The following is a 21,471-nucleotide window of genomic DNA, read 5'->3' as shown; positions in this document are numbered from 1 at the left end:
CGCGCCGCGCCTCCTGCAGCTCCCAGCACCCGCGGACGGGCGCCGCCGCGGCGGGCTGCGGCCGGTGCATGCTGGGAGCTGTGGTCCTTCGGCTCCGCCACGGGGACAGGGCCCGCCCGCCCAGCGCTTCCCGCTGCGAGCGGCGGCTGCCACTGCCCTTTGCCCCCTCGGCAGCTTCCCCCCCCGCCAAGCCCCTCCCTTCCTGCTGCAGCTTAAGATGGCGGCTGAGGTGGATTTCGGGGACCGCGAGCTCTTCGAGCAGCTCGAGGACGAGAACGGGCCGCCGCCATCGTCGCGCCTCAACTTCGAGGAAGAGGGGGAGATGCCTGAGAAGGCCCTGGATGAGCTGTACGCGCGGCTGCGGGACCGTGAGGAGACGGTGCGGCGGCTGCGGGCGGAGAATATCCTGACGGGAGAGGCAGGGCCTGCTGTGGGGAGGGCCCGGCGGGGCGGGGGAAGGGGGCGCCGCTCCCGCTGCCGGTTCTCTTCCGGGCCAGCCTTGGCGCCGGCCCTCCCGGGGACCTCGGCGGGGCTGGGCCCGCTGCCTTTGTGGGGGAGGGCCCGATCCGTCTCCCCCTGGCGCGCCCTGAAGGATAATGAGATTTGAGCTTGGCGGGGAGGGGGCAACTCCCGGCGGCTCCCGCCTTGGCGGCTCGTTTTTCCTCAGAATTTTGTTTTCCTCAGGACGTGCAGGTCCGTGCCGGCTTCGCTTCACTTGGCAAAGGAGGTAGTTGAGTTCTTGAGTGCTGGGATGACCGTGAAAACATTTGACGCCGGACCTGCGCCTTTCTGTCTTTTTAGGGAAAAGAAAGAGCTGTACGTTCACTTTGGCAATCAAATTTTTAACAGAGCTAGAAATAATACTAAACGTGATAAGTTGTGACTGGTACCCTACAGGGTTTTTGCGTTTGATGCTGCAGCAGAGTAGAATCTGAAATGTTTTTTATAGTTCATTGTCTATTCACAAGTACGTGTGTCCTACTGTTGACTTTTTTGGTGAAGATTGTATTTTTAAAATAACATACTATAAGTCAGACATACTATGAATTCGACAATTCAGCCATAGTGCATTTAACAATTTATATTATCTGGATTGTTGCAGATTATCAATTATCTGGATCATCCTCTTTTTTCACCTGGGGTTTTTTGAGCTGGTTTTTTTTGCATTTTATTGTGTTTCTTCAGTAACGTGGATTTGTAGGTAATCCTCTATGCAGTGAAAAGGAAAGTCTGAAACCCCGTTCATTATTCTGTGGAATCTTTGTTAGGTGTTTTCTTGTTTGTTTTGATCTTTTAATTAGTTGAGGTTTGGGTCTGTGTCTTCTGAAGAAAGTAATGTTCCTTAACAATAAACTAACATCAGGAACTTAAAAGGAAGCTGAATATCCTGACTCGTCCTAGGTATGTTAACACTGACTTAAAAACTTCTTATGACCTATATGTGTTTGAAATAGAGTTTGTCTGAGGTAAGAGCTGCCTGAGGTAACAGTGTCTGCCACATCTTTTAGAAACCTGGTTTCTATGTCCCTGTCCCTGCTCAGCTGTTGGGCTTCTAAAATGCTGTTCTCATTCCTGACAAGTCTTTTTGATTTGACATGGACAACTTAGTTTGTATTGCTGCAAGCTTTATTTGTGTGTATCTATCTGTTTATGAAACTTACGAGTCCTTTACGGAAGCAGGGTTTTGTGAAGTTCAGCAGTGAGAACTAGTCCATTAAAATAATTGAATAAATAAAGAGATCTGTATTTATAAGATTTTATAAGAGTTGGCTATAGTTTGAAGAAAATTTCTGTAGTGTGGTGTTCTGTTTTGTTTTCTTTCCGCATCATTCCAGGCAACCTGCATTGCTTGAAATAGGATGCTTTCTGTTTAAGTGACTAGGAACTTCTTAAAAGGACAGAACTTGCATTGGCCAAACCTTCCTCTCTCTGTGGAGTACACACTCTTTGCTGTGATAAAACAGATAGGGAATATTGACAGTAAAGCTAATACTGTAACCATTGTCTGTCTCTGTTCTGTTCTTCTAGTGGAATTTCAGTGGAAAATTCCAAATTTGATGGGCCTCTGTTACAGATTTTATTTATGAACAATGTCATTTCTAAGTAAGTACTTTCCAAGAAAAAGCAATCCTGAAATGGGATTTATTTCTTTTTGTTGTTGTTTGCATATGTTAGTGTTTTCCCAAAGGATGGACATATATTTTGTTCAATATCATAAACCTGTTAAGCTTGAAGGGGAGAAAGGATAATGAGCAGTCTAACAGCAGGTCTGTTGCTTTCATTAGCAGTATCTGGTTTTATCATGAAATAAAGTGTGACTTCCAGGATCTTGGAGTGAGTTAGAACAGCAGTTTGAATTTCATGAGTATTGTGTGTAAATTTAGTAAATTAAATTTTCCAAGCCTCTTGAGTTTATTTTTTTGCCACACTAATATTAGGATGCTCTCTAATAATGGATTGCATTCATGTTGGTGGGAGCTGGGGGGAGAACAGGAAAGAAGTTGACTGCCCCTTTTCTAAGTTCTTTAGTAAATGGTAAATGCTTAACAAACAAACAAAGAAACAAACCCAACGTTTGGTATATGTTTCAGTCTTGCTCATATCTTTGTCTCTGTATGCTTCTTCACTCTGTTACAGGCAGTATCATCAAGAAATTGAAGATTTTGTTTTTAATTTAGTTCAGAAATACGAAGAGCAGAAAAGAGATGAACAAGAAAAAACACACTTCAATGTTAAGCCACAGGTACTTGAAAGCAAATTGGTATTAGGTGTTCCTTCTCTTGCATCTTTATGGTGGGAATATTGAAATACTACACTGCTTAATAACTGGATTCTACATGTTTTTCCTGTTTAATTGCAAATCAAGTAACTATCAAATAAATGTGTAACTTTTTGTTCCAAGAATAGAGGGCAAGGACAAAGAAAATATCCTTTCTGCCCATGAAAATGCTTCTTTAAAATTGTTGCTAATGAAATTTCTGTAAAAGGAAAGTAATAAATTGCTTTAAATAATCAAGAAAAGACCATAAGGTACAAACTTAATGTATCCTCTTATGATAGTATTTGGCCCAACTTTGAGTGTATCTAAGAGTGTAGATGAGCACCAGAATCTGGAAATTTCCACTTGTCTTAGTTTAGAATTTTGAGTTTTACTTAATATTCACTTTTTAGCATTCACTTTGAAGGTGACATGGCACATTTCCCTCTCCATCTTTCTCTTAGCTTTTGACGTAAGAATAAAATTTTTCTTATGTATCATATTTCTAATCCAAGAAAACGTTAGAAATAAGCTGTGTCATACTTTGGACTTGGAAAGCATTATGACTAATGTAGACATCTCCATCCTACTGTTTAATCTTTCATGAAAGAATTGAAGCTGTATTGCACGTTCTGTGCCTTTTACGTACTTTAGGAGCTATTTACTGTTATTTTTAAATAATTATTTGTACTTTTATGTCAGCCCTCCAGTGTTCTTTTGGAAGAGGACTGTAAAACAGCAAGCTCGAATTCTGTTAAAAAAATCAAAGAAGCTTTTAGTGTAAGTTTTTGACTATGTACTCTTCAATGGTAGGTCTGCCTCTTCATTTTATGTATTCAATATACACCACCGTTAAAATAAGATTGTGTTAAATTTAATTTATCAGTGTAATAGCAGTTACCTTCAGCATGTTTTGGCTACATCAATGGAAAAAATACTTAATTGTACAGGTGTGGGCATGTGTTACTTGTAAATTCTTAACAGAGCGGAGGGGGAAAAACCTGGAAGTGTTTCAAGCAGTGTAAATTTATATAAATGTTACCAATCTGACCTAAATACTGACACATTTCTGACAATTTTCTGACTTTTTTTCTACAGGTTGTAGGAAGTGTTCTGTATTTTACCAATTTTTGTCTTGATAAACTGGGACAGCCTTTATTAAATGAGAATCCACAGCTGACAGAAGGATGGGAAATACCTAAGTATCCTGTTTAATAAAATGAGTGGTTTTTCTGTTTGTCAAATCCAAAGATTGCCATTCGGTAAATTGAACTCAAAATCTGTTCAGTAGATTGTATTTTTCTATCAAAAACATATCAGTCTTTACAGATAAATAGTTTTAATGAGTCATTAATGGCTTTTTTACTCAAAATAGATAAGTATTCTGATGTGATTGGCTTGCCGATTTTTAGAAGGCTTGTGCTTGGGAAGAGTGAATGCCTTACTCCCATAAATAGGTCTTGCAACTTTAGGAGTTTCCTGGGCCAGTCTGTAATTACTTTTGAAATGACCGCTCATTCCAGATGCGCATAAGTTTTTTCCCTTTATAAAATCTGCTGTTTGGGAGAAGAAAATGGCTTGGCAAACTCAAATGTGCTGTAAGGTGTTTTTTTCCAAATATGGGAGCCAGAGGGAAGGTAGTCGAATAAAATTTAATTATGAATGCTCTTAACTTGCATTCATTTTTAAGTTGGGTTTTTCCTGTTTATTAAAGCCAGTATTTGAAAGATGGGATTGAGGGAAATGTTGGGAAAAGTGTTTTTTAATGTTGTAGTCCTCCATGACAAGAAGTTTCTCAAGTGGTCTTATCTCCCCAGTTTTTCAGTATTGCTTCTGCCCCAGAAAGGGTCAGGACAGGAAACACTTTCACCGTTCATTTCTGCAATATCTAGTTATCAAGCTTGTAATAAAGGTAATTTCTTAGTGTTAAAAAAAGCTACTTGTATCTGAATGAAAATTTCAAATTTTTAAACCGGCTAACTTGTGTTTTCTTGTGCCTGCCTTTGACTGTGTACGCACTGTGTGGTAATTTTATATTTGGAAAGCTGTCTCTGTTAGAGTGCTTTAAGTCAATCCTGTTCTCCAAATGGTATTTGTACAATCTCCCAACCTCTAGATGAAGGAAGTAGATGCCTAACAGGATTGTCTCCTAAAATGCCAAGTTAAGTGTGACTAAAGTCTGCCAGCTTAGCTTTAATACTGTTCTTAAAATGTTCTTACTGCATCTTTCTTTAGAGCCCCCGCAGTTGACATTAAGCCTAAAATAGTGCTTACTTCTGAGTGAAATGGTATGTCGGGTACCGTACTTCTAAATGACTCAAGTACTGCACTTAATTAACACGTCAGTTTGACTAGTCTCTGGCATCTGCTTTTCCTTTTAAAAGCAACTGTTAGATTCTGGAAACTGCTGTGCTTCTGAACTCTACTGAACCCCTTAGTCTTTACCATGCCGGTTCCCTTGCTGCCCTCTTGTCTTACACATTTTTAGACAAATGGGCAGAGCAGCTGACACATTGCAGTCCAAAAGCAAACACAAGTAGTATTATATGACCTGTCTCCACCTGCTTGAGAAGTGAGTTATATTTTTGAATCTCTACCAAAATATAAGTAAGATTGCTGTGAAGCATTTCAGAATTATTAGCTTGAAACTTCTGCCTGTAAACAAGAGGGTTGTAGTTTTAGCAAGTGCTCATAAAAAACAGAATTGATTATTAGGTAGAAATTGGGTAGGAGGAAACAACATAAGCCCATCTTAGCAAACACTTTATAGTAGATACAGTTTATACTATGAACTTCATACCAAGGACCCATCTGTAACCTAATCCGGAAGAGTCAGTATTATATTTAAAGCACTGTTAGGTTTTCACTGATATTTTAAACAAGATTGAAATTTTGCTTCATCCAGTAGCAGTTCCTTATTGAAATCTAAAGATATCAGCAAGTTTTCAGCCAGATTCTCTCCCTAGATGGACAAGAAATACAAGTAAAACCAAAAAGGTTTGTATTCTTCTTCAATATAAAGTTTTGAGCTGAAAAGTACAGATGTACGCTGTGATTACTCCCCAGTATAAGAAGCCCTTGAACATACTTGAGCAAGAAGTTTAATTTAAATGAGCCAGTGCCAAGCTTTGCAGTCAGTAGGTCTCTCTTGTTTACTGACTTTGTTTAGGGAGGATCTAAAATCAATGTGTGAAAACTTTCCGAGGTTTATACTTGGTTCTTTTGTTGCTTGCCTTTTTAGTGATTGCTTTGTCATCCTTGCACTGGTGTACTATCATAATTCTTACTGTTTTGTAGAACAACTCCTGTCTCACTTATTTTATAGACTTTTAAGACTGATCTCGAGAGTTGATTCTATAGCTTTTATGGGAGGTAAGAAGTAAAGCGAATTGAGTTTCCAACTGACAGCTTGTGTGGTCTTCATAGCATCTGAAGTCACTCATTTCAGATGCAGTAAAGATCAGGCAAGCTTTTAGTGGGAATTTCAAAGATAAAGGGGCATGCTGAGTTGAAATCTGGTTTGATTAGAAATAGTACTATATGAATGGAAAGCAGATTGAAGGGTTGTGCTCGTGATATGGGATGGTAATAAAATACTTGGATCACCACAGAAGGTTTCTGTTTGAATACTACATAAAGACGAAACAAAAGACATGCTTCGCTTTATCTTACTAGAGGCTTCAAGAGGTTGGAGTGTGTGCATGTGTGTCTGGGGGTTACCCTGCACGCTCATTCTTGTGTCACCCTTTTGTCCTCACCTCTGGTTCCCATGGAATTCGGTAAAAACAAATATTTGGAAAAAAAAATATTTCTCTAAAATCTTGTGAGAGATCGGGATTTGGAATTTCTTAATCCCCCCACCCTGTAATGTTGAAAATGTTTGCTGCCATGGTATGAGTTTACAAGGGAAATTAAACTTGAAACCAGGCTGCATTTCCATTCCAGGTTTTCAGTGCACAATTTCACAATATGTATGACTTGTTCAAACTGTGGACCAGGACTTTCCAAAGTAGTCGTCATGCTCTTCCACTTGTTTCTACTGGTAACTGATCTCAGTATCGTAAAAAGGATCAGACTTGTGATAATACAAGCATAAAAATAGAAAAAGAGGTATTAATGTACTACAGACATGTTAAATTGAGGGGTTCCTTATCTGTACTCTGCAGTAAAAGTACTGTTCTAACATCTTCACTTTCCTTCCTTTGGGCATAGTATAAACTTTAGTGTGTAGACTTTTTTCATTTATTGATGCTGTCTTAAGCGAATGTTTACGTATTTAATCAGAAGCAGAAATCCTTCAGTGAATGCTTTTGTATCTGCAGCATGCTATAAGGAAAAGCTTTTCCACCCTTATGGCAGAAAACTTGGATCAGGCTGCCCAGAGAGGTTATGCAGTCTCCACCGAGCAACCTGGTCTGATCTCACAGCTGCCCCAGCTTTGATTAAGGGACTAGAATAGAAATCTCCTGAGATCCAGCCTGAATTATTCTGTAACTATTCTGTTCCCTCTTAAAGGAATAGATCTGTATTATATGGGATATAAATGCCCCATTCTGCCTGGAAGTATGACTTTTCCACTCCAATTTTGGTTTTCTTTCTTTTCCTCACCACATGCTGTCATGTGTTCTCCCCCCACCCCACCCCCAATGCTGTGCCCACATTTTTTCTCATTTCTCCTGTTCTTACTGTGAAATAAATAATATTCTGTTACTCTATTTTGAAGATTAACATTAAGCAGTCAATTTAAGAGAAGCAGAAGACAGCATATGAAATCAGCAAGCAATGCTTACAGTTTTATCTAAGTCTAAAAATCTTATGAGATTTAAAATAATTAAGTGCATTTAACATTGTAAAATTATTTTCAGGCTTAATTTCTTGTGCATTTTTTAAGCAGGCCAAAACCGCATTGTTTCAATTGTGGTTCTGAAGACCATCAAATGAAAGACTGTCCAAAGGTAAATGTACATCAGTATTCAAAAGGCAGTTGCTCTCCAAGAAATGTTTCATTGTAACTGCATCATTTAAAAAAAAAAAAAATTAGATGCATTGGGGTCAGGATGTACACAAATAGTTATTCATCTCTGTTGATTAGATTATGCTGTTCGTACTTATAAATTCTAACATACTAAATCAGAATATAAATTAATTTTGTAGTGTAATGGTTTGAATGTCTCCTTTAATTTATGGAGGGCCATTTTTCAGTTAGAACAGTCTTTCTTCCTGTTTTGTAGTTCCCAGATCCAATGCAAGTACTCTTGGGTTTTTGCTCTGTGGTTTTCATTACAACTGTTTCACGTGTCCATGTGATAAACAATTAAGTGTGCTCAGGGCAAGGAATACCAGTTTTATGTTGGATGAAGGAGTATATAAATTGTACAAATCTAAACTTCCCAATTGTATTATCTTTAAGCCACGAAATGCAGCTCGTATAAGTGAGAAGAGAAAGGAGTTTATGGAAGCATGTGGTGAAGCAAGCAATCAGAATTTTCAGCAGCGTTATCACGCAGAAGAAGTAGAAGAGAGGTTTGGAAAATTTAAACCGGGAGTAATTAGGTATCTTTTTTTCCTTCCATTAGCTGTTGCACTGCTTTTCTGGAATACCTTTTCTGCCTTTGGAGTGCCTGCCAGATGTTACTTTCCGAAGTTCTATTAAGTCCATCTACTATCTTAGCTATGGGTGTATTATATTTGAATTTGTTTGCTGAATAAGATTTTAATAAATTGTACATACACTTTTCAAATGAAAACTCTTTGCTAGCTTAATAGTCCTACCCTTCCCCATGCCTAACGTAGGGAGACAGATGTTACTGTTTGACTACTCAAATTGCAAATACATTATGTTCTTAATGATCTAAAAATGCGTGCAAAATTCTGAAAATTTTGAGCTTTGAGTGTTCCTTCCTCTCTTTTTCTCTCTATTAAAAATGTTTTTAAAAAATCATAATATGTCTAGCAGTCTCCAAAGAAATCACCAGTAAATTTAGTGTTGCATTAAGTTCCACCCTTTTTGTTGTGGTAACTACAGTTAAGGCCATGAATCAGAAGTAACAAGCTAAGTTGTTCTCAGCATAGAATTAATTATCATTAAATATTTCAGCATATGAGAAATGCAAGTGTTAAAAGTTATCTTTAACATCAGAGTAATGTAAAATTGTTACATCTGGAATTGTCAAGCAACATAGTTTGAACTAAAACTAAGTTATTTTAACTTGACAGTTTAAAATTCAACAAAATGTTCATAACTTCCTTTTCTCAAAACTCAGTTATGGATTTTACTGGAGGACATCTTGTTTTCTGTTTGTTTTCTTAGTGGGGAACTTCAAGATGCACTTGGTGTCACAGATAAGAGTATTCCTCCGTTTATATATCGCATGCGTCAGCTGGGTTATCCTCCGGGTTGGCTCAAGGAGGCTGAAATGGAGCACTCTGGACTTGCACTTTACGATGGAAAAGGTAAAGAATGTGCTGCAGGAATGTGGTTTTCAGTATCCAGGCTATTCTCTGGCTGCACCCTATTCAGAAGGCAAAGTATCTAGTTGGTAAATCTTCATCTTCCTCATGGAAGAGTGAAAAAGTTGTAAATCAAGTTTTCTTTTCTAAAGGCATCTAAAAATACTCCCTTTTCATCTATCTATGATGTGACAATGAAACAACTTCTATAATGTTTGCAGTGTGTAGATGAAGACTCTTTGGCAGTGTGATTTCACTCTAATCAATCCTTGCTACTAGAACGTGGAGTTCCTGTGAAACTGTGCAAGACTTGCAAGTAGCTTATAGTCAGATTTCCTCTTCCTTTTTTTAATAAGCTTCTCTTTTGTGAAAGAAACTGTAACACTTTCAAAGGTTCAGTAACTTACTCTTACATAATAAAAGAAGACTGCTGGCAAGCGAAGAATACATTTCTTGAAACCCAATTTACCAAGTAATTCACCAGTTTTTTATTAATGACCAGCATTTATGCTGAATCTCAGAGAACAATCCTGGTGCCAAATTCTGAAGCTAGTAACGATACTTGAAAAGTAGTAGTAGTACGAATACCCAGTTAGGTTTCTGGGGAAGCTTCATGCATGTATCTAATAGATTTGGTCACTTACTGCCTTTGTGCGTCACAAAGCCTCTCATCAATACCTAGAGTCCAAAAACCAAAACCCTGTCCTTAAATCTAGTGGTTTTTTTCCATAATGTTAATTGGCATCAATAGTAATTATATTTTGTTATAGGTGATGGTGGAACAGAAGATGAAGGATCTTGCCAACCAAAACACACTACTTATGATGTCACCAAATTGATAAACTATCCAGGCTTTAATATATCCACTCCAAGTGGGATCCCAGATGTAAGTGGCTATCCTCTGCCTTCTAAACTGAGTAACATTCATTGCTTTTAGCCAAAGTTAAGGTTTTGTATTGTGCATCTGACCATTTTCTTTCAACAGGCTTTTATTTTTAAGCACCTGGTTTGGGAGTGGGGTTCTTGAGGTATTTGTGACTTCCATCTGTCTGATATCTGTCACAGCTCTTGTGGATAGGGTCTGATAGTGCTTCTGTAGTGATTATTTCTATTGAGAGACCAACAGGAGCCTAGAAGGGGGGTTTGATTTATTTTATTTATTTATTTTTAAAACACAAAACTTCAACATTAATACCTGTTCGTTGCATACGTATACATTTTCTGAATGGTTTTGGAATATGAAAATTACTATGGGAGTTATCATAAATATAATTTAAATGATAGAAAACTACATCAGACCAGTGCACAACCTCTGGGAAGCTCTGTTACAGCTACAACAAATGAATCGTACCAGAATACCCTCATAGTGCGTGTCCTCTTAAGAACAGTGTGCACGAGGGGTCTCCTGTGGCGGTGGTGGATGCTGAACTTTTGTTTTCAAAAGCATTTTAACCTGCTGTTAGTAAACTTCATCACTGATGTTAATGCAAGTGTATTGAAAAGAAGTACCTGTACATTTTCTTTTACGCTTTTATGTTTGCCCATTTAGTGGTCTCTGAATGTGTTTCTTCATTCAGTATTCTTAACTAAAGTTCTGTCTTCAAGTTTTTTTCAGTTTTCCTTAAAAAGTAACATTTTTTTCAAATTAAGCCTTTTTCAGCTGAACAGTTATTTCAAGGGAAAGTTTGCAGTTGTGTTACAAGTGTTAAAGAGTAGTTGCTGTGAAATGGTTAACAAGATAGCTGTGAAATGGCTAACGTTTTGTAAAGGTGATGATTTTTTTATTATTATTCCTACAACCCAGTCATAGTTCATTGCATTGGTTGTGTTCACAGGTGAGAGTACTTTGGTTTGTCAGAAATTTCTCCTAAAGATCCATTTACTCTGATAAATGAGGCTTTTGATGAGAACTTGAATTCATCTTGGCTTGTTAATCTGCCAGCGTTTCTCACATTTTACTGTTGTGTTATTAGCCAGCTATATGCAACATAAGTTCTCTTTCCTGCCCCTCCTCTCCCTGTAGGAATGGCAGATATTTGGTTCCATCCCCATGCAGCCATCTCAACAGAAGGATGTTTTTGCAAACTACCTTTCTAACTATCATGCAGTGAGTATATCTCATTGTTATTTGCAAGGAAAAAAAAGTTGTCTTGTAGTTAGTGTAGCCAGAGATGATCTCTTGTTTCTATCTTCTTTTTTGCACAAGGGAATAGACTTTATTATTACTATCAGGTGTGAAATGCTGGTTCTTGGCTTATCTGTTTTAACAAAAAGGGGCTTCATTTTTAGGACAAATTCCATTATTTCAGTTAATATAAGCAGATCCCAATTGTGCAGTATTTTATAAACAGTTGTGAAAAAATGTTGCTATAAGCTTTTACAGCCTAAAAATGGTCTTAGTTCCAGAATTCCCTATTAAGTGTAAAGCTTACTTGCCATAGTCATGATTTAGTGATCTTATTACAGATACCTGTTATGTATCATTCTCAGGTCTTCTCTAATGTGACTCTAGCCTAGTGTTATCTAGTGCAGGATACTTCTAGTTAAGGATGGAAGATGTATACTCTGCTCTCAGTCCCAAAGTGTAATACTGCACAGAATTAAACAGTAAATTCTAAGCCTTCCAGGAAGGGACCTGCAGTACTTGAGTTATGATGGTTTCATAAGATCTAGGTGTCCAGGTGGAAAGCTGGTTGTAATCCTGTGTTCGGAACAGAGAGTCTTTTGCCACTTGAACCTGAACAAGAATAAAGTTCTGTTCAGTTGCATTAAAACTGAACTTAAGTATCTAGTTTACACACTGGGTCACCACATGATTGTACAGTTATGAAAATGTTTAAAATATGTTCTTATAGCTGGAAGTGTTACTTTGCACAGTTTAATACTAATTTCTTTTGTTTTCCTGGGTAATTTCTCTTCAGCCAATTCCAAAATCTAGTAATAAAAGGGCTGCATCTCAGTCAAGGTCTCATAATGCAAAACGACCAAAAGACAATTTGGAGGTACCAGCAGCTGACATGGACCTGGATTCTGGTATAGTTATTCTGCAGTATTTTTCCCTAGTTTCAATTGTTATTTTCAAAATAACTTGCTCTGAACTGAAATGTCAGTGTTCGTAAAGAGAAACAAGTAACTTCTAACATAACACTAGCAGTGTCAGTTACATTTGGGCCTGTCTACAATAAGCCACCTCTGCTGCTGTGATTGTTGTATCTTCCAGTACCATGCAGGAGGTTTCAAGTGTGCTCAGAGCAATTGGAATGTTAGATTACAAATCCTAATTTCTTTATTTCAGCTGTATCCTAAAGAAAGTTTTCTGTTATGGAGACCTCCAAATCCTTAAATACTTAGATGAAATAACATAGGAAGTTACAAGCTCACAACTTCTTAAAAATCAATCAAACTCATGGGAAGACTTACAGTGTTGTTTAAATGTTAGATTAGCTGGAGAACTTTTGGCTTTCCTTTTGGATTTCCTATGAGGAAATCCTTCAGTGTGTCTCAGTGTGGAATATGTTTATTCTTCATACATTCAAGAGTGTTTTATCTTTTTTTATTATTATTTTTTTATTTCTTGAATAGCTAGCAGGGTTAAAATCCCCAAAATCATAGTTTCAGTGGATGTTAAAACCTTCAGAAAGTTTATCTCATCTGAAAACCGAGGATCAGAAGACATTCAGTCTGCTAGTTAATCAGAACATCGGCACTTTGAATCTTGTCCTAGTCAAACTTCAGATTCTAATACATGTCTTTTAATATTTTTTTTAGATCTGGAAGTGTCACAAAGGTCTGAAACTCCTAACAGTTTTCAGTTCCAACCTCCACTGCCACCAGGACGTCCATTGATGTCATCTCCTCCTCCTTTACCACAAGGAACACCTCCACAAAATCTTACACCACCTCAACCTTCAACCCCCACCCGCCCTCTTCTTCCTAGGACTACTCCACCATTGAATCCTTCCAGTGATATTCCACAGCCAAAAATAGTGGACTCAGTCATGGATGAGGATACTTTGACCTTGGAAGAGCTAGAGGAACAGCAGCGATTAATCTGGGCAGCACTAGAGCAGGCGGAAAGCACAAACAGTGACTCTGATATTCCTGTTGATACACCTTTAACTGGAAATTCTGTTACGTCGTCACCATCTAGGAATGAAGTAGATGTTGCAGAAGTAAGGTCATCTGATAAGGTGATTACAGTGGAATCTAGTTTTTCTGATATCAGTGAACAGATGCCAGAAAATGAACATTCTATAACTAGTTCTAATCCAGAAGATAGTTTACTTAACTTAAAAGAAGATCCTGATAATACAGATTCTGAAGGCTTGCTGGATAACAGCACAATACCTGGTCCTGACCGTGAGGTTAACGATGGAGAAAATACAGGTGATAATAAAATGGTCACAAGCATTGAATCCCCTGCAAAAAACTCTAGTCTTGTTCCTGATATGAGCAAGTTTGCTGCAGGAATAACACCATTTGAATTTGAAAATATGGCAGAATCAACAGGTGTTTATCTACGAATAAGAAGCGTGTTAAAAAATTCCCCAAGAAGCCAGCAAAAGAAAAAGACTTCGTTTTAACTGGTCTTCCTTTGTTCCATTATGTCCAAATCACTGCTTCCTTCTCTTTCCTCCAGTTTTACAAACTCTGATAACCTTCCTCATCCTTTTGTGGGAAGGAGAAAATCTTGACAAATACAGGTCTGCCCTGTTCTTCCTTGGAAATGAAATCGGTGCAGCATTTTCTGTACTGATGAGGACCACCGATGTGGCCAGAAAATATAGAAGAATTTTCCCAGATTGCATCCTTCCACTAAGGAATAACAGGACTGTTGATTTGTTAAGAGTGATTTACTTGCCAATACATGAAATTCTGAAAAGAGGAGATTGTGGTTTGCTGTTCATTACTTTGGCTGAGATTTATATTGTCCTTGAGTTTCAGGTGGATTGGTGATTTTTTTTTTTAATATCTGTCCTTTGTAAAATAATCTATACTTTATACATTTTGCTAATTATCCTGTAGATAAGTTTAATATATTCAGAATGTTTTTAAGAAGGTCTAGTATTAAGATTCCCCACATCAAAATCCTGACAATTGGATGAAAATAATCAGGGATTGCCAGCATTATCTTCACCATTTCAGGTATTTTTATAAATTATTTACGTGGGTCAGTTTTAATTACCACTGTATCTTTTGTAACATCATCCTTCATGTAAACTTGCTGTACATACGTGTTCATTGTTGTGTACAGAGGTTTAATAAATGAATTTTATATAAAGATGTTTAATTGGAGTCCTAAACTGTCAAACTGCAGATTTTTGTAAATCAGCTGCTGAAGATAAATAGAAAAACAAGTCGATTAAAATGAGGATGAATAAAGTTAAATATTTTAGGAAGGGTCACAGCTGCTGGATTTCATAATCAAAAAGCTGTGAAAACTATTTTATCTGCATAAATAGATGTTTGCTATACTATTCAATTTTAATAATCTGAAGAATTGCCCACATCTGAAAGTTCAAAAACATGTAATTCTGCTGATTAATTGTTCTAACACTTTTTTTTTCTTCTTCTCTTTAATAGTCTTCAGAGGGAACTGTAGGTGAAATGACTGCACATCAGTTGCATTGCCAACAGAGGGAGTACTAGATTGCCTTAACAGTATTCGTTGGCGCTGGTAAAGCATTTGTCCTTACATAAATGCAGAAAAAGAAGTCGTCTTGCCAAGTGAGAGGCATAGTAAACCCAAGTATTTTTGAGTGTCTAAGAAAAGGCTGGTGAAGGGGGGATGTTCAAAGGATTCTTTGATAAGATAACTTTAAGAGACTGAACTTACTTTTTAAAATTCCTAGCTTTGCATGTACTACATATTTCCAAAAGAATCTTTTAATACATTAGTACACTCTGCATTTGAATATTTAAGAGAACCTCAGGGTTTTTTGTAGTTAAAGCCTTTACATTTATTTACTTTTTTTCTCTAAACTTTACAGGAGGGGAAAACCGAAGTGTCTGTGTATATGAATTGCTTGTCTTCTGAGATGCTGAAAAAACTTTTTGCAGCATACACCAGTTCACTTTATCTGGTTGCGTTTGGAAAGCAATGGTCAAGGTAAACGTTCATTGTAATGCTAAAGTGAAAGGCACTTCTTTTCCCATGTTTTATAGGAGAAATAGTATTATTTTCTGTAGCAGGAATAGGTAATAATACGTTGCTTCCAGCTTTTGCACGCTTTACAAAGACATCTCTATTGAGAAGCTTTCTCCATGCATCCTCCACCCATGGAGTTAAAAGCTAGTAATCGCAGTTTACGTAAGCCATTATGTGCTGTGTGCTGCATCATTCACATGTGGATAATAATGTGATGCAGGGCATGAGGTAATGATTTCAAGTGTACACACCTTTTGGGTGTGTTGAGGTGCTCATATTTTAAACAAGCAGTTCTCTCTCCACACCTTAGAAGATCTTTTTTTAATAGCTGTTATGAAATGCTGCTGCTTTAGTAGGACATGCAGTCTAGTGCTTCTGCCTTGCTTACAGAAACAGCAAGGTAGAAATCATCTTTATATGCTATGTTACCCTTTAGTGCTCTATATGTTTACAGTAAAGTCAAATCACCCTTCCACCTAATTGATCAGAATAGATAAGTCTTCCATGTTTGTACAAATCCTCAGGCTTATCATTAAATTAGCTGTTAACTATTGCTTCCAAGGTTTATACTGAAGGTATTAAGAGTAAGGGTAAAGAGAAGTCATTTCAGCAACATGGCTTTTAATGTAACAGTAAATTCTAATTTAAATATATTAAATCTTAATTTTGTAATACTCTTAATTTTAAGTTGTTCAGCATTTTATATTGGCCGCTTTTGTGTTTATTGCACACAAACTACTTGGAGATACAGAGCTTTTTCATTTTTGGAAGATGATGTCTTGTGGTATTTAAAGCAAATATTATTTGGGGGGCTTGGGGCAGGAATGAACTGTGTTTGGGTCCACGTTTTATATCCACTGGTATTTTTGTCCAAGGTGACTGGACTGACTGGTTGTTCAAGTCAGCAAATGTTTTTGTCCTTCACCTGCAGTCTGCTACTATTCAAAGCACGTGGCCCATGCTGTCACACTTGCATACACGCTTGAATTAAAATTCCCGCAACTGTGTTTGTTCCCATTTAAAAGTCTTGGTTTTTAACATAATGGAAGACTCTAGGCTTTTGTAAATACAGAGTTGCCTGTGTGCTCAGAATTATTTTTTTTATATTGCTTTTGTGCTTCTTTTGCAAAATTGTTAGCAGATGTTTAGAGTTGCTCATTTTAGTCTTGATATTATCCCTGTCTGTCTTATTCAGATATGGTTCTGAGGGTAAGTCAAGTATCATTTGATACCAGTGCTCATTTTTTCCTAATGATATCAATATAATTAATAAATAGGTGGTACAAACATTTTCCTATATAGTCAAAATCTGTAGGACGAGTTCGTTATTGATAGGCAAAAGTAGGCACTTCAGTAGCCTGCCGGCAGGGGACTAGAAAAACGTCATGCTGAAAGCTGCCTGGAGCTCTTAATGGAAGGCACTGGGCTACCAGGCCCTGCCTGGCGTTTGGGCTGGCTGGATATGGTGTTTAGAGGCTGTCCCTGAATCCTGTTATGAATCAAAGTGTGAACTGTTAGATTTAGACCACCTATACCATCTATTGAGAATTCTTTTTTTTCTTATTCTGTCCATCTTAAACATCTGTAGATGTTTAGTTTCAAGTCTGAGGCTGTCAGAACAAACCTTTTTTCACTACTGTTCTATATAACCCGTATGTTAAAACAAAAGTTACCCTCTGTTAGCCTAAAAATTTCTTTGCTTACCTGGTAAAGCAAAACAGAGCTGGGAATAGAATGCTTTCATTTGTTACTCTTTTGCCTTTCAGATTGTAAAGAAAACTTATAAAAGTTCCTGTAATGCTTCTTTTTTCTTTAAATACAGTTTTTGTAATGCATGTGTTTTGATCTCAGAAAAGTGGACAGCCTGTGGCAGGAACTGTATAATTTTTGTTTTTAGCGTTTAGTAATGAATTTGAAATAGGGGTAATCATGCAAAATACTGGGCACTCAGAGGTATCTCTTAACTGTTCTGTTAAATCTTATCTTTTAAACTGTCCTTTCTATGGTGGTGGTAGTCGGTATGGGTAATGCTCTGAAGAAGATTGAGCAGAACCAGTAAGTAAAAACTCCTACAGTATTTACCTCTGCTGTAAGACATGGTTAATTAGGAATGGGGAGTTTTCCCTGCTGTTTCTCTCGTGGTTAGGAATGGTTTCATTGCTGTTCATTTATATTTCACTGCTCCTATCAAGTGCTATATATTGTTGCTTCACTGAAGATCCTTGTAATTACTGATTTTTTTATTTTTTTTTTAAATCTGTCAGGTGTAACTACTCAAGTGGCTTTTGTATATTGAAACTGCAATCTGATCACACTACAAGGTCTGAGAAAAAGCTGAATAGCAAAGTATTTCTTCTGCTTTTAAGTCACATTCTCATGGTGATGGGTGTGGCATAATAACCTAGATTAGAGCTTACTAAAATGAATGAGTAATAAAATTTGTAATGAGGTGGGTATAGCGTGAGCAGGCATCACTCAATTTTTCCCACAGATTCCTGTTGGCATAGCAGTCATGTTTGTTTACAGCATTTGGAACAGTGACAGTATTTTAAAATGCTTGTGCACATCTAAAAATGCCTGATCTGTGTAAAATATTCAGGGTATCAGTCAGGTGGCTCATTGTCTCTTAAGAAGATTTTAATTTTTAACATACTTTTATAACCTGATTCACAGATTTTAAAATGTCATGAAAAGAGAGATAGCAGAGATTCTAGAAGATATCTGAAAGACCTGTTAGCTGCTAAGAAGAATTATTTTTACTGCAAACTGTGTAAAGCAGGATAGCTGGGGGAAAAAAAGGAAAAATGAAGAGGAGGAAAAAGCTCAAATATAATTAAAGTGTTTCAAATGCACTGGTAGTTGCCATGGAACTCCGTAGTACCTTCATTTTGTAACACGGCTGTGCTGCCTCTGGTAAGTAAATGCCATTGAAGATTGATGCTGTTCCTAAGAATACAGTGTAGAGTCATACTTAGATTTCGGGGGTGGGAAGGGATGAGTCAGAGGTAGGAATTGGTGTCGATCCTTGGAGAAGCTTACAAACAGGATGGATTTAATAACATGGTAACTAATATGTGACAGTTGGATACTTCCTAAACTTCAGTTAACTACAAGCAACAAAGATTTGACATAAGATTTTTTTACAACATATATTTAGCTGTCATCCAATGACTGAATAAAAAAATATTTACTTTCAGAACTCGGCACTCTCAATAGGAACAAAAAACTGCTTTGCTTCTCTGTAGGTGAGAATTCAGCTGTTGTTGGTATTTACATAAGTGGTAGAATGATTTGCATGGTCTTTTTGAATAGGCTGTTTTTTCAGTTATCTATGAAATGAAACAATCAAGATGAATGTTATTGTTAAATTAAGTACCTTGTTTAAATGAGCATGCAGAAAGGATTCTTTAAATAATGTCTGTTTAAGGGTACTGTTCTCTGTTGCTTTACCTATGTTGGGTAGAACGAATAATGTAAAATTGGATGAAAGCTTGATTTGTGTAGCACACCAACAACACTTGCAGGACTTGCAGAGCTTTTATGTACTGCTGCAGGGTAGTACAATCCAGGGAAGGAAGACACTACATTAAGAATGGAAAGACTTCTTGTAGCATTTCAATCCACTAAGCTGTGATTATTTATATTTTTTTAACTGTTGCATACATGATAATTAAGGCTAAAAGGTCAGTTTTTCATCTAGTGTAAACTATCAGTCAAAGACTGCTGGTTTCAGAGACACAAATGTAAGGCCAGAAATACTAGGAGTAAGCGTGAAGCTTCAGGGTGCTAAATCTCTTTAGGGTCAATAAAGCTGTAAATAGATGAGCAAAATGTACCACTCAGGTTAAAAGGGGAGAGGGGAATCCTGTGGTGTTTTTGCAAAACCAGAAACAAGTACAGAAGATAATAGTGTTTCTGTGCTGGGATTTCCGAAGCAGCACTTCTGTTATTAAAAAAAAAAAAGCTATTAGTTGCTTTTCTCTGAAGCAGGTGTGTCCATCAGTTCTGTGTAGGAATTGCTAAATGTACACATTGAAGAGATCATTCAAATGAAAAAAATCTTATACCCAAAATCTTCGTACTTGTGTGGGTATGTCCCATTGAATATAAAAATGCATCTCTTAAGTCAGGATAGCCTTAAATGCAGTTCTTAAAGAACAACGTTTTAGCTGTTTGGAAAGCTAAATTAAAAACTAAAAGGTCCAATAATGTTGGACCCTTCGCAGATCTGAAAAAAGGCAGAAACAATTTCAGCTGGTGTTCCCGCATTACTGAAGAGAACAATTTTAATTCTAAAGTGGGCCTTATACTTGTGGCCAGGATGCTAGTAGTTATGTCAGCATCCTGAATTGCCCTGGAGCATCTAGCAGTTCCTGGTTTTACAGAGTTATGAAAATGTGTATATATTATATGTTGACTGATGTGATTATGCAGTTCAGAAAAGAGCCACTAGAACTGGAAGCAAAGATATTCTGGCTTGCAATCATATTTAGTCCTTTATAGTACCATGATTTATAGTACTGGCATCTTTTTTTTTATAATGATTGCTACAAATTGGATGTGAACGTTAACTGGATGTTACTGTTGTCAAGAGTCTGCATGTATCTCCCATCCAAGTGCAGACTGGTACACAGAAGCTGTCAGCTATTTTGAACTGGGATGAACTTAAGTTACAGTTGCTCTGAAGCTACTTTTTCATAGTATGAAGGTTGATGCTGGTTGAATGATGGATGACTTAACTCCCTTATTTCCTACAAGATTACTTTGATCTTGAAGTTATGGTTCTGTTCCACTAGGAAATTACATGAAAAACCAATGGCATATTCACTTCGTAGGTAGAAGCTTTTGGTCTATGTGACATGATTCTCAATTCTTGCTTTAGTTGCAGGACATTTTTAGCTTTGCCTTGCAAGACGGTAAAGAAGGCTGCTTAGGCATTTGGACTGTATTTTGTCTGTTATTTCACCACTGTTACTGCTTGCACTTTATTAAGAGTTCTACAAAAACAGCAAAGCTGCAACTCTTAGTTTCTGTCTTTAATATTAAGCTGACTTGCAATTGCTCTGCTCTATGGTAGCTACATCAGTCTCATACTGCTTATGAAAAACTTTAAATGCTGTGCATTGAACTGCACTACTGATAACGGGAACAAATTGTGTGAGACAAAAAATCACACTAATGAAGGAAAACGATGGAAAACTATACATTTGGAGGAAAACACACTCCATATTAGCCTCAGATCAGTACAGAAAGCTCATATCTACGAAACCAGCAACAAGCACAAAGGTTCACAACTGTAGCTTATGCAGCAGTAGGTATTTTGGGGAAGCGTTCTGTAAAGTTAGTCTGAGACTCTGTTTTTACCCTAACTGCAGTTTTTGTGTTAGGGAATATTTCCATAGGTAGGAGCTGCAGGGTCAGGTTTTTTTTAAGTAATCATTTGCTGGCTCTGTGCTTCTGTGTACAATTGAGTGTTTAAATCCTGAAGTCCTTATTCAGCGAAACTTTTATCAAATTTTGCAGGGAGAAAGAAGGGTGGCTGTCCATGGATTTGAGTATCTGTTTCAACATCTAGTGGCCATGGTAAGAGATTCTATTTAACATTTAGGAAGTGAAATTGTAACAAACATTGCTAAAAGCTGATCTAGTTAAAACCTATTATTTGGGGGATTGCGTCACACCATTTTGTGCTTTACCATGCTGGATTAATGCCAAAGAATTAAGCCAAAATGAAACACAAATTGCAGTCAGTCTCCAGCAGTGGAACTGCTTTCTCATCACCCTTTTGTTTGAATGGTATCATGCAGAAATGAAATGATCTGTGAGGGTGCAAACTGAGGTTTGCTTTGTGATGAATTCAGCAGTTATGGGCCAGCTCTGCCTGGGCTCTGCTGCCTATTCATAAGAAGTAAAGAAGTGGAGCAGAGCTGTTCGATTCAGCCTTGGAAATGTTATTAAATTGTGTGATGATGGTGTTGGAGCTACTGCTGCAGCTGTTTAAACTTTAGCAACGGCGTGACGCCAGGTTCTCATGTATTGCTTCAGGGACACAATGAAAATTAAAATATTCAGTACTTTAGAGAAGGAATGATAATTTCTGGGTACGAGGACAAAA

The 21,471-nt window shown here is 37.4% G+C and overlaps 2 protein-coding genes across 19 annotated transcripts in view; both read left to right on the top strand.

The window, feature by feature from the left end:
* Nucleotides 1-105: 105 nt before the first annotated feature.
* ZCCHC8 (zinc finger CCHC-type containing 8) lies at nt 106-14,489 on the top strand. Of its 6 annotated transcripts, none has more exons than XM_037375512.1 (14): nt 106-401; nt 1,359-1,401; nt 2,029-2,103; nt 2,638-2,743; nt 3,461-3,538; nt 3,857-3,960; nt 5,690-5,755; nt 7,650-7,713; nt 8,169-8,311; nt 9,069-9,211; nt 9,979-10,094; nt 11,232-11,315; nt 12,130-12,241; nt 12,977-14,489. In XM_037375512.1, the coding sequence occupies exons 1-14, from the start codon at nt 218-220 to the stop codon at nt 13,789-13,791; spliced, it is 2,133 nt and encodes a 710-aa protein (XP_037231409.1). In that variant the 5' UTR covers nt 106-217; the 3' UTR covers nt 13,792-14,489. The 6 variants fall into 6 exon arrangements, with proteins under 6 accessions (XP_037231409.1, XP_037231407.1, XP_037231406.1 ...); XM_037375510.1 differs by lacking the exon at nt 1,359-1,401 and adding an exon at nt 685-816 and having other exon boundaries at nt 108-379; nt 7,653-7,713; XM_037375509.1 differs by lacking the exon at nt 1,359-1,401 and adding an exon at nt 685-816 and having other exon boundaries at nt 108-379.
* Nucleotides 14,490-14,603: 114 nt separating this feature from the next.
* Nucleotides 14,604-21,471, top strand: part of CLIP1 (CAP-Gly domain containing linker protein 1) — an 81,446-nt gene continuing 74,578 nt past the window's right edge. For 10 of the 13 annotated variants that reach the window (XM_037375506.1, XM_037375504.1, XM_037375502.1 and 7 more), the window contains exon 1: nt 14,604-20,939. The gene's annotated coding sequence lies outside the window, so the exon portion shown is untranslated. The remainder of the gene's footprint in view (nt 20,940-21,471) is intronic. The other 3 variants (XM_037375494.1, XM_037375495.1, XM_037375493.1) reach the window with 3 other exon arrangements.

The sequence above is a fragment of the Falco rusticolus genome, chromosome 1 (assembly GCF_015220075.1).
Source record: "Falco rusticolus isolate bFalRus1 chromosome 1, bFalRus1.pri, whole genome shotgun sequence".
Taxonomy (NCBI): Eukaryota; Metazoa; Chordata; class Aves; order Falconiformes; family Falconidae; genus Falco; species Falco rusticolus.
This window is presented reverse-complemented; position numbering and strand designations above follow the sequence as displayed.

What these genes read in the sequence shown, in the direction of transcription:
- ZCCHC8 (XM_037375512.1), top strand. Translation starts at nt 218, where the DNA reads ATGGCGGCTGAGGTGGATTTCGGGGACCGCGAGCTCTTCGAGCAGCTC. An exon ending in ATGAACAATGTCATTTCTAA is followed by an intron (nt 2,104 to 2,637) that starts GTAAGTACTTTC and finishes ACTCTGTTACAG; the next exon opens with GCAGTATCATCAAGAAATTG. An exon ending in ATACAAGTAAAACCAAAAAG is followed by an intron (nt 5,756 to 7,649) that starts GTTTGTATTCTT and finishes GCATTTTTTAAG; the next exon opens with CAGGCCAAAACCGCATTGTT.